At 48.3% G+C, this 12,678-nt stretch overlaps 1 protein-coding gene across 1 annotated transcript in view; it reads right to left on the bottom strand.

Annotated features, from left to right (window-relative positions):
- Window positions 1-12,366, bottom strand: part of Wscd1 (WSC domain containing 1) — a 31,004-nt gene extending 18,638 nt beyond the window's left edge. Inside the window, exons 1-4 of the mRNA XM_035447396.1 lie at window positions 11,949-12,366; window positions 5,359-5,473; window positions 3,482-3,666; window positions 91-212 (exon numbers count right to left, since the gene is read on the bottom strand). Of these exons, the coding sequence (XP_035303287.1) occupies window positions 91-212; window positions 3,482-3,666; window positions 5,359-5,473; window positions 11,949-12,366 (840 nt within the window). The remainder of the gene's footprint in view (window positions 1-90; window positions 213-3,481; window positions 3,667-5,358; window positions 5,474-11,948) is intronic.
- Between the last annotated feature and the right edge of the window lie 312 nt (window positions 12,367-12,678).

Raw genomic sequence — 12,678 nt, 5'->3', positions numbered from 1 at the left:
TGTGTGGCCCAGCATGGGCCCTGCCACTGCTCTGAAGACCACCATGCACACTCTATGACTGAAACACAACACAATGGTAATAGTTCTTACTTTCTGGGAACAAAATCCAGAGCATGTCTCCACAGTCACGTTGGCCTGTGTCAGGGAGGAGGAGAAGGTGTGGGTGACGTTCTCTGGCAGTGGGAAGCAGCCTCGGTAAGTGGCAGTCCGCCCTGCAGGGAAGGAAATGGGGTTTGGATGAGAAATGGTATCTGTGGTTGGGTTTGGGTCCTGGGTCCTGAGATCTATGTGAATAGACTCAGGAGGGGCAGATATCATAAGAGAGAGGGGAGAGGGGAGAGGAGAGAGGGGGGAGAGAGAGAGAGGGAGAGAGAAAGAGAGAGAGAGAGAGAGAGAGGGAGAGGAAGAGAGAGGGGGAGAGAGAGAGAGGGAGGAAGAGAGGGAGAGGAAGAGAGGGAGAGAGAGAGAGAGAGGATCAAGATGGGGCTGAGCCAAACACCTGAGAAACACCTTCCATGGGAAACATGGTCACCCAGGTCTCTGACGAAGGTCACCTGGCTGTAATGCTGACTTAAGGGGTCACTTTTCCTGCCATATATTTGGGGGGGGGGTAGGGGTGAAGGTGGAGGTGAAGGGAGTGGGTAGCTGTTCGTGTTTTCTTTCCCTCATTTTACATTTATTTCATGCTAGCTTCCATAGCAGGTGATGTGGTAGGTTGACAGTCTGGAAAGTTCTGACTCCAGAGAATATGCACGGAAAAAATAAGTGGACTTAGGCATCTGGACTGTCCATTGCCTCTTGCTGTGCCTGGGCAGATAAGACACTCCTGGGCCTCCTAGCAAGGCTTCCCTCACTCTGGTCTTGAACTCCCACCAGGGTTCCAGGGATACCCCTCAATCCCATGTCATGAAGGGATTTTCTTGCCAAGTTGTTCTTCAACCTTCTGGTGGAAAAACTCAGCTTGCTTTTTGGTTCCCTTGGTACTGAGCAAACCTTCTGGAATGTTCTGGTACCAGCTGCTTGGGAATAAGTTTCTTGAGATAGCATCTGATTCCCATCCCACACTCCTTTTCATATAAGGTCTCCTGGGGTGTGACATCTGCCCTCATGCTTGCTCTACCTGCCACATCTACTCAACAGCACAGACTCTCCCCAGCCTCGGTCAGGGCAGGAACTTTTCATTATAAACTGTTAAGTCATGCCAAGTTTTGGATCTGGAAGCCAATACTGAGTGACCACAGAACTAGGGGGTTGGAAATCAGTTCATAGTGCTAGGAAGGGCATTTACTGAAGAGGAAATGGCCGTCTTCCAGTCCTCAGGACCTGGGCTGTCCAACCTGTGACTAACCCTGCATCACAGACTCAAGGACTCTTCCTCACTGACATCCTCCAAGCTCTGGGGACTGTTATGGAGGCACTGTGTGTCCCAGTGCCAGCTCCTGACAGCTGTATCCTCCCGCCCCATATACACCTGCTCAGGACTGTGGTGCAACAGCCAAGGCCAGTGGCATGTACTGCCCACAAGACTCCGTGCCATCCTATGTGGCAAAGCCAGGCCACAAAGAACAAAGAGTTGGCTCAAGAACAAAGACAGAACTCAATCACAGGCAAGGGACAGATGCTGAGGATACGGGCTGGGGCTGAGGAGCACGAGGGAAGGGAGGGTCATTAAGGAAGGCAAAACATAGGAGAAGGAGAGTAACCAGTATCCCAGAGAGTCCAGGCCATGGCAGGGCTGGGGGAACATAGGAGTCATGAGATTCTAGAATGGAGCTCCCAGAGGAGGCTGCTGTGTGTGGTTCCCTTTGATCCCTGCAACCAGCCTCAACACTGAAAAGCACAAGATGCTAAGGGGTGCTGAGTGAGTGAAAGAATGGAATGAGCTGTGGTATACTGGGGTGGGGGGGCGTTCCTTAGCATAACCTAAAACCGGGAAGCAACCCATGTGTCTTGGGTGGTCACAGAAATAGTCTGTGCACTTCACTGATGTGACTGTTTGTGGATAATGCCATTAAGTGTAGACTACTCTACAGCCCTCACTCTTTATCCCCAGATGAGAGAGCTGGGGCCATGCAGGGCAGAAGAGCATTGTCAAGGGAAGACACTGGATGAAGTATCACGACTGACCCTGATCCCAACTTGAAGGCAAGGGCATACCTGTGAGTATGTCCTAGTAACTGCAAGCTGCAATTTACAAAGGATGGCCACCTGGTCACCTCTGACAGCCTGTTAGCATAGCTCCTGAGAGGGGAGCAGAATGCAAGGGTCAGCCACACAGCTTGGCATTGACACCACTGCCAACATGAACCATGACAGCAGCTCTGGCCCACTCAAGATCAGAGGCTGGCCTGAATGACCAGACCAGCTGTCCCTCAGCCAATTGGAAGCAGAGGTAAAACAGCTGTCGCTAAGTCCCTGACATATCTGGAAGCTGGTAGAGTGGTCTAGAGTCTATTTCAGGGCTGACCCTGTTGGGGCTCGGGAGTAAGTGATCAGGGATCAGGGATCAGGGATCAGGCTAATTAATCATCTAAGGCCAAAGAAATAAAAGACCCAGGAAGTGAGTGTGGTACAGTTCAGTCCTCAGAAAACCTATGCAAGTGACAAGGTAAATCTCACATCTGGCACACACTAAGTATCAGTGGGTTTCTGTTGAGTTAATGTACTCACTAGCAAATCCTTGAGCTGGTATATAGTATCAGTGTCTTCATTACAAGCTATCTAGACCTCTTGGCTTCCAGACACATCTATCTGATGCAGGAAGGACCTGAACATCTCTAGAAGTCAGGAAAGAGTCACTCTCTCTGACCTCTGGCCCTATGCACAGCGGCTGTCACCCACCATTGTCCTCAGGGCTGGGTTATTTCTTCTCAAGTTTGTAATTTTGAATTATATGCTCATCTTTGGTGAGAATTTATCTATAAGAACACTTGATGCCTTGGTCTGTTGGCATAGCTCTCCAGAGAGAGATTTTGGACTTACTTGCTCCTCCAAGATCCTCCACAAAACTCCAGAACCAACTTTTATGTTAGAGCTTGCAAGGATGGGTAGATGGTTTAAAGTTGACCCCCAGATATACACAAATGTGGAGCTATAGTAGTTATACATTCTCAAGTCTTACTTTATCTCCTCAAACCAGTTTCATCCCCTCAAGTCTACCACACTAGTGCTAGACACCTAGCTCTATTCAAAGAAGTTGAGAGAATATACTGGAGTCCAGCAAAGAGAAGTGAGCCATTTGTGACCACACACCATGCCTAGGCTTCCTATTTAGCTTTTTCTGAAAGGGATAAGGGAAAGTGTGCCTAGTCATAAACCCAAACAGTTTTTGACAGCTCTTGTTCTCTGTCTGCAGCATACCAGGAACCAGTCAGGTGCAGGTGACAGGGAAGGGGGGCTCAAATTCTGCCCTATGGGCTGTGGGTAGGGTGAGTGGAACATGGGTGACACGTAAAGCTTGGGGTGATGCTACCACACTCACGCTTCCTGGAGCCTGGCTGCTGCAGCCCCACACTGTACACAGAGAGCCGACGAACAGCCCCGCAAAAGGTGCCCTTCTCCCCCTTGCACTCCTGGTTACATTCCTTCAGGCTGACACGTGTGACTGGTAGCCGGTTCCCACAGTAGCACTCTGCACCAGCCTCCAAGCCGGCATAGACATAAGACCTGCAGGGACACAGAGTGTGAGTGAGTCCAAGCTGGCTAGATACAGAGCTAAGGCTGGAGTCCAAAATACGGAAAGGTCAGGGTCAGGTGATGGCAGTTGGGTCTTAGGGATGGACTTGAAGCTGCAATGAGGTCTGAATGAATAGGCAGGGGCATGGCCATCAGCATGGCCTAGGACAGTGGTTCTCAACATGTGGGTCCCAACCCCTTTGGGGTCAAATGCCCCTTTCACAGCGCTCAAATGTCATATATCCTGCATATCAGATATTTGCATTACAACTCATAACAGCAGCAAAATTACAGTTATTAAGTAGCAACAAAACAATGTTATGGTTGGGAGTCACCACATCATGAGGAACTGCATTAAAGGGTCACAAGATTAGGAAGGTTGAGAACCACTGGACTAGGGAATCAGGCTCCAGCCAGAATTAAATGTTATCTAAGTATAGGGAATAATGTTTTCTTTGGAATAAACTATTAAGTCCCATGGATCTGTGTTGTCAGTTTTGAGACTGAACTTCAGTTTCATGTATGGTCTCAAGTTACAAGGGATTACATGAGTGCCGTGTGGGGATGCAGTTCTTAGCAGATGTGCAGAGCTCTGGTGCATAGTGTTTGCCAATTGCTGTGGCGTAAACACTCAACAGATGACCTCAAGCTGCTAATTACAGTGTCACAGGTGGAGATTAAAGTGTGTCCAGCTCTAGCACAGCACTGGCCCGGAGTGTATGCAACAAGTGACACTCCAGAGCCCTGCTGCACAGCTACCTTCTCCTCCTCCTTACCCATAGGTCCCTCTATAGCAAGATAGAGCAACACGGGTAAAACAGACCCCACAGAGAATTACATAGGGCCACAGCTACAGAAAATGCATCATTGTTCAATGAACTCCCTTTCTGGTGTGAAAAGCCTAGAAGGAAAACTCCACAGAATGATGAAGTCCCATTTGCCTGCTTATGAGATGGTAGATGCTGCCACTTGCTACCTGTGAACCTCAGTTCCCTTAAATATGAAGGGACTAAAATGAGACATTGGCATCCTCATGTTCAGCCTCACCTTTCTCTGAGTTACCATGCATGGGGAAGGTGGGTCTTATCTTTGTTTTCTCTAGGTATAAAAATGTAAAGAATCTAAGGTGATAGAAATAGGCAAAGTGTGTGGTGAGTTCCCACTGCTCTGCCTGTATTCTGGCATGAACATGCTCACATGAAGAGCTGTAATTGTCCTGATGGTAAGGGCTACTCCCTGGCACATGACAAATGTCTCATAGTCTCAAGGGAATTATTTAACAGCATCTAGAGAAACAAATTTTGTTGTAAACACAAGTAGGAATGATTTTTTTTAACTGCTGAATTGGTCCTCTTTATTTTATTTTTTAAACAGATGCAGAAACTGAGGCCAGGGACTTGAGTAACTGAGTTTTTGATAGGCCCTCATCCTCTTCGATAGCCTACTCACAGAACTCCTAGGGTCACAGGGAGAGTTCCTAGCGGAGCAGGAATAGAATCCAATCTCCAGATACTTCCCAGCACCTTGGTCATATGCTGACAAACTTTCTCCTGGAGATCAGAGTCTGATGAATGGAGCTATAATGGTATCAGGACAGCCAACCAACAACTATGATGCCCCTTGGTTTTGAGCCTGTCTTCTAACTTTATCCCAATGCAGTCAATAGCCCAGCTCAACACTCACCGCTCAGCACAGGCATCCTGGCAGTGGGACACGGTCATCTTTCTCAGGTCATAAAATACTGCCCCCTTCAGAGTTCTCTCCTGGCCCTCCTCACTGAAGCATCCCAGGTAAGTACCTGCAAGGAGGGAGCACAACTGAAATCACAGGCCCAGGAGTCAGGGAGGTCCTCCAGCCATGGGCTCTGGGAAAGTCGGCTTGTCTGAAACCAGTGAGGAAAAGGAGGAATCACCAGCCCTGCCTGGTCCACATGCTTCTCTAGAAAGTAGAGGGGATGAAAGCTGCTCTTCAGCTTCCCCTCAGCACAGGAGCCAAGTGGGCAGCTTGGCAGCTTTCTACTCCTTTGCTCAGTTAATGGCCTACTATGTACCCAGTTAATGTCCTACTGTGCACCCAAGGGCAGTACCAGGAACTGGAGCCAGCCTGATTGCAGCTTTTCCTCATCATTTTTCTTCCCTGTGCTTGTATATGAGTACAGTGTGATGATTTGATATGTGTTCAATGATTAAGTCAGAGTAGTTGAGTCCTCATAAACATTACTGGTTTAATGGCCCACCCTTCTCTTTCCCTTCCTAGGCTCTACTATGGTCCCTGCCTCTACTATAGTCCCAAGACACAGTTCTATCATATTCACATGATCCAGAGAGAGAGGATAGGACCCAAGGGGAAGTCTGGAATCAGTTAACCTAAGAGTTTTCATAAGCAGGGGCCTCTTTAAAACAACCAATCTGCCGTGTGTTGCTAGCATATGTAAATAGGCTGTCAGTTTTGAGACAGGTGATCACATAGGAACTGATGTAACCAAGCGACCATTGAGCCCTCTGCCATACCCTCAGCACTTCCCCAGTCAGGGACACTTGAGCATGACTTCATAGGGCAGTGGCATGATAGACCCCAGCATGCACGCACAGATGGGAGTGGCTGATAGCCCTGGCTGTCCCTGGCAGGAAGGAGATGCCTCCCAGACTTGCAGAGAAACTTGGAGAATGCAAGCGCAGCCCCAGGCATGTAAATGTCACATGCATCATAGTGTTTTGAAGAAATGGCATTTGGGGGTTTGCAAACACACTCTCACATGGTCCCCAAACTGGGAAGGCACATCCACAGCAGCTATGTTGGGAGCTGGATAGGACACCTGCCCTGACACTGCACATCCTCTGAGAGTGTGTGTGCTCTGTTGCCCAGGACCTCGGAAATGTCACCTGGAGTGTGCACCAGAAACATGTGTCAGGTTTTCTAGCAGCCCCATGGCTTCTCATGGCTGGCTAGTGAAGAGCGAGGTCATGGTCCCTCCCAGGGAATGATGGCTTCTGCTCAGCAGTGTGGGGAAGGGCTCCATACCCACTCATTCCTGAAGCAGGGAGGGGCTCTTCTGTCCTCCAGTGTTGCAGCAGTAAAGGCTACTTTGGATTCTGCTGGATCATCTCAATTGTCCATGCCTCAGTCTCCCCAACTGTGAGGGGGATGCATGCCCACCTTTGCTCGGGACCAGTTCCCTCTTCCCATATAGCCAGAGATTTTCATCTATCCTAAGGCCAGGACCCTTTCCCTGTCACTTTAGCTCTCCACAGGACCTCAGGACTCAAAGATGTTGTCTTAAAACTACAGGCAAATTAATGACTGGGATTGTCAACCACGCCCCCAGTTATTAACTTGATGTTAAAAATCTAAATCTGAACCCTCTTAGAGTGTAGAAACAGCATCTTTACCCCAAGTGACTCACCAGGGTTAGGCACGATGCCAGTGTTATCACCTAACTCAAAACAGTGGGTCACAGCTCCAACAAACCATACTGGTAGTCCCAAGGCCTCAGGTATAAAGCAGAGGAGCCCACATACAAAAAGGGTGGCTCAGCTGACCATACATGGATCTAAGTTCCAGGGGCCTAGATTCCTAGAGCAGATGACAGCCAATGACAGCAGGAAGCTGCACTTTCACCATCTGGCGCTCCAGGAAATCTCAGATCAGAAGATGCCAGGAAGAGGAAGCCAAGAGTCATCTTCCATGTGGCCGCTTCTAAATCCCATGCCTCCTGAGGCCACCCCATGGAGGGCTGGACATCAAAACATGTGGCTACACCCAGCATCTCAACCACAGGCTCCTATTCCCTGGTGGGGGCTATTTCCTTGGTATGGATCCCTGTAAACTACTCTCTCTCAATTGCTGCAGGACCCCGGAATTCGTCATATATGGCTGCAGAAAACACCCACCTGGAGCAGCAGGCATGAATTATTCTCTGTTTGCCTACTTAGTAAAAGAAAAGCAGTGTCTGAAAAATTTTCAATGTGTTGGTTGGCACAGAAGAAAAAAAGTTCATCACAGCTTTTGATTAAACATTCCAAACACAAGCCCCGTAGCTGAAAACGAAGCACAAAGCATCCGGTGAAGACCTGCGGATGCTAAAATGGTGCATCCCTGTTTCTAAGAATGGGATAGTGGAGGTTTGCATTCCTGCTCCATCAGGACAGGGCTGTGTGACCTGGGATGTGAAAAACCCCTCCCTAAGGTGTAGGCTCCCTATCTACAAACTGGGACACGGTACCAATTCCAGAAGCTGGCGGAGAGAATTCCACAAGACAACACATGTCCAATGTCTAACACAAACCTTGGAATGTAGATACCCAGGAGTGACTATTTTATTTTTAAGAGCTCATTTTTAATAATGAAGAATTCTCAATTACTTCCCTGGAACTCCCATTCTTCATTGTTAAAATGGTGAGAGCACTGTTTACATCAGTGGGCTCTTTGAAGATTAAATTAAACAAGATGACAGATGGACATCTACACAAAAATGATGCTCCATACATAACAGATGTTCAAATAAATAACATCTATTATTATTCTGATCCTATACTCTAACCTGGGACCTAGTGGGACAATGGATCAGTAAATATTAGTTGAATAAATTAGCCTGTTAGTAGAAGAGAGGAAAGCAATGGTTTCAACAGCCAGGCTGGCATTCTGAAACTAGATGTGGCTGAGTACTGAGCAGCTGGACTCTGTCTGACCAACATGCAGAGGAAGCCCCGCCCCCAATGCCTCTGGGCCCAGCAGTCCCATCTTGGGGTGAAGCCAGGGCTTGAGACACAGATGGCCCCTCCAGGTTGTGGGGGAGCAGAGGAGTTCTTTGTCACTTAACATAACAAATGTCTTTTCTAAATCCCTGACAGAGGCAAGAATGTGCAGAAAAGCAAGAACTTTCGAGGGATGCACTGGGACAATCCTGAGGCGGATTTATTACTTTGGGCTGAAATGAAGGCGATGCATTACTGCCTGTGACTCTGCATCTGTTCATTTGCACATCGGAATGGACAAGTCGTGAGGCTATTAACGATGGCTTTGGAGATATTGGAATGTCTTTGGAAATTACTATCAATAAAAAACAAACTGGCTATGGAGAAGTTACTATTTTTCCCCTAGTAAACTTACTGACATTTTATTCCATTATGGATGTTGTCCAAGGTATAATGAAATGCTCAGTGATTGATGGAGACTCCTGCAGCTTCCGTGGCTTGCAGGATCCCTTTCAGGGGATGGCGGGATGCCCGGGCTGCAAAGAGATGCTTGCTTTGTCTGCTGCCCCAGCAGCTGGCCGAGGGCTACACTGTGGGCCACTCTCTAGACCAAGAAGACCTGCTTGGCCAGAGAATCCTATCAGAGGCATGGGCAGGGGCTCCCAGGTCAGCGTTCTGCCTTCCTCCGCATTCTCTGATGACTCCCAGTGTGTCACCACACCTCCCTCAGACACTCCTTTTTAAAAGTCTTTGGGGAAACTAACTTTATCTTTAAAGTCTTACAGAAGATTCAGAATATTTCATCACTCATGGAGTAGTGGTACCCACTGAACATTCTGAGAACTCACTGACAAGCCCTAGGACTGGACTTTGGATGCTCCGCTGTACCCTGGTGTGGCCATAGTTAACCCTTTCTCTATTTGGTAACAGGGGCATTCCAGAGGTCAGGGACAGGGACTATCAACAGATAAGGAGGTATGCCATCTTTATTCATACCCCAAACTATATTTTTGGATAGCAGTTGATCACTGTCTTGCTTACATCTAACTGTGATCTCTCCTGCTTTTATGGAAGCCCTTCCATCACTACTGTGTCTTTGGGCATAACTATATGGTTCTCTTGGACACATCCATGGCCAGAACCAGACAGCCAGGCCCTTCAGTTCCCTTCTATGCAGATAAGCTATAAAATGTCTGCTCTGTCCCAAGCCCCATGCCATGCCTTAATCATCCTTCAGTAAGTCTGTGCAGTGATTATTTGAACACAGAGCTGACTCCACCCTAGACAGAGCACTCAAGAGCCCAATGCAAAACACATATGAGGACTAATGCAGTAGGCCTTCAATAAATGAGCATGCAAAGAAGTGAAGACTCCAGGTCAATTTGTTGAAGGTCACAGAGCCATGAAGTGGCAACAGCAAGGGAGGAACTCAGCTCTGTCTTCAGCAAGTAAGCACTTCACAAAACTTCCTCTCAAGAAACCCATGGGGCCCTCTCCTGGTCATTTGCACCTTAAGTCTAAATTAATTGCCCCAGTAATGCCTGCATAAAGACCCTGTTTCTTGGTGCATTGGAGAGATTACAGAAAGCACACATATATAAAATGAGCTGTGCCACCAGTCCCTCTGTCTTCTCTTACAGGCAGGCCATGCTCAAAAACCCACTGTGACGAACATCAGCTGGATGGTGTCTGAAACCATCCTTCCCTGGAGACAAGAACCCACAGCTTTCTAGTCTTCAGTCTGTTGGGCCCACTGAGTCATCTCCCCAAGGAAGATAAGCTGGGGCTCCTTTCATGCCTCTGGACCCTTATCATTCTCAGAATAAATCAAGGGCTGGGGGTGTGACTCAACAGTGGGATGTGTGAGTATCCCAAGATCTGGTATCTGAATTTCAGCAACACAAAATAGATCTATTGATCCATCCATCCATCCATCCATCCATCCATCCATCCATCCATCCATCCACCCATCCTCCATCACAAATGTTCAAATGTTAGGTCTGGCACTTTCTCTTATGTCTTCCCTCCCTTGAGCCTGATGCCCCACTTACCTTTTCCCCTCCTACAGACTTCCACTTAGTACTCTAGGCTAAGAACTCTGTATACTATGCTTATGTGCCATGCTTAGTACTCTATGCTAAGTACTCTATGCACTGATATGCTTATTGCTTATGCTAGGTACTCTATAGACTATGCTCAAAACTCTATGTTTAGCAATCCATGAACATTATTTCAGGGACAGGAGCACCTGGTGAGTTAGGGCATAGGACCAAATAAGGTGATAACGGATGATCAGAGCTGATTGAGCTCAGTTTCATTCAGGTACAACTTTATGTTCCCAGGGCAGCCAGAATGTACCCTGGGCTGTGTACAGAAAATCTATAGTACTCAGTGCAAGGAACAACAGGCCAGAGTGGACTATCTTGACTTGGGACTTCCAGCAGCGTGATGGCTGCCTGTTTTCCTTGCTACTCTCCAACAAGGGTTTCCTGAGGTCACTGTCCAGAACTATTCTGCATCTGAGTTTTGGCTTTGGGGCTAGCTTCTAGAGACCCCAAACTATGAGAATAACCTTGGCCATACACTTAACTTTCTCATGCTTCAATTCTTCATTGTAAATTGGGGAAATAATAGTGCCAGACACAGTGGCTTCACAGAAGAGTGACACTGTACAGACAGGAGCCACTTTTACTAAAGTAGTAACAGCTTCCAGTTAGAAGGCCAAGTAATTTGTGAGGTGCCCTTGACAAGTAGCTCTTGGCTTAGGAATGTACCAGGATGACATAGAACAGCAATTCTCGACCTGTGGGTAGTGATCCCTTCCCAGGGGTCAAATCTCTTGCTTATCAGATATTTACAAGATATCTTTGCTTATCAGATATTTGTAATTCATAATAGTGGCAAAATTATAGTTACAAAGTAGCAATGAATATAATTTTATGTTGGGGTCAACACAACATGAGGAACTGTACTAAAGGATCACAGCATTAGGGAAGCTGTGAACCACTGGTCTATAGAGTAGGTAAGGGGATTTCTGGTGGTAACCTATGGAGGAGATTCTGCTTTGTTAGATGTATCAGAACCTGAGACTGTGCCCTTGACACCCCATGACACACTGTTCCAGGCCACCCCAATACATCTGCACAATAACCCTGGAGTTAATGTGTAGGGAGACACCCTAGCCCCGCCTGACAGGCAGCAGGTGGACCCGGGACTCGCCCATAAGGGCGTGGTGAAGGAAAGCCGGGGTGACGTAGGGGAGCTTCTTAAGGGGCTGCACGTGGGGACCCTGGCCCCTTTTGTTCTGGCCGCACTGGCTGGGTTCTATAACCTAGCTCTGGCCTGTGTTTTACCTTGGTGTCTTCTAGAATAAAGAGACCTTAATCTTACATTAATGTCTCTATCTCCACCTTCAAGGACCCAGAAACAAGTCAAGGTCATCCAGCTAGGTGTGACTGAGTCAAAATCAAAGTCTGAGCTCTAGGTGACAGTATGGAACCCCTCAGCTGCCACAGGGTCAAGAAAAGAGACAATACATGGAACCCTGAGCAGGTTTCTTGGCAGCAACATAGCGCCTACCTTGGCTGCGACTCGCTGGTCCAGGGGCCTCAGGGCCCAGGGTGGGTGGCACCTGAGGGTCACTGGTGAGGTGGTGGAGCCAGCGCCGCCTCAGTGAGCTTCGGTTCCTCCGGGGCCAGCGGATTCCAGGTGGCAGTCGGGCCAGAGGACTCCTCAGTGTGTCCACATCAAGTATTAGGTCAGGGCTACTATGGGGGTCATGAAGGTTCCTGCCATCCAGAAGGCCCACACCCAGTGCCACAGTGGCCACTGGCAAGGCCTGTAGGCTGCCAGGAGACCGGAAGGCCTGCGGGAGGGTCACTCTGGCTCTCTGCAGGAGCAGCAGACTGCCAGTCATCAGGTAGGCAGCTGTGAGGAAAAGTAGCAGGAACTGTGTTCTGCGGAGAAACTTCTGGAGTCTGAAGAAAGGTTTGGCCATGCCCCTGGGCAGCAGGGCTCCCGGCTGGAGCCTGGGGACGGCTCCTAGCACCTGGGCAGGAGGGATGCCAGGGCTTCCAGAGGTGTCATCCCAACATTCTGGCTCTTGACACCTGTCAGCACAGTTCTGTGTTTCTGTCCCTGCAGATTTCAAATGTCACAGTCACTTTTCTTCAAAATCCACAAGCCCCGTGTTGGTAGCTTCTGCCAAAGGATCACCATCTCCCCCATCCCTCAACTCTCCTTGCCCTTGCCACTCTTAGGAACCTAGGAAAGTAGAGAAATAACATTAGGATGCAATAGGGTCCATTGC

Source organism: Cricetulus griseus, chromosome 7 (genome assembly GCF_003668045.3).
Source record: "Cricetulus griseus strain 17A/GY chromosome 7, alternate assembly CriGri-PICRH-1.0, whole genome shotgun sequence".
In the NCBI taxonomy this organism is placed as follows: domain Eukaryota; kingdom Metazoa; phylum Chordata; class Mammalia; order Rodentia; family Cricetidae; genus Cricetulus; species Cricetulus griseus.
Note: the sequence above shows the minus strand (reverse complement) of the source record. Positions and strands in the feature narration are given on the sequence as shown.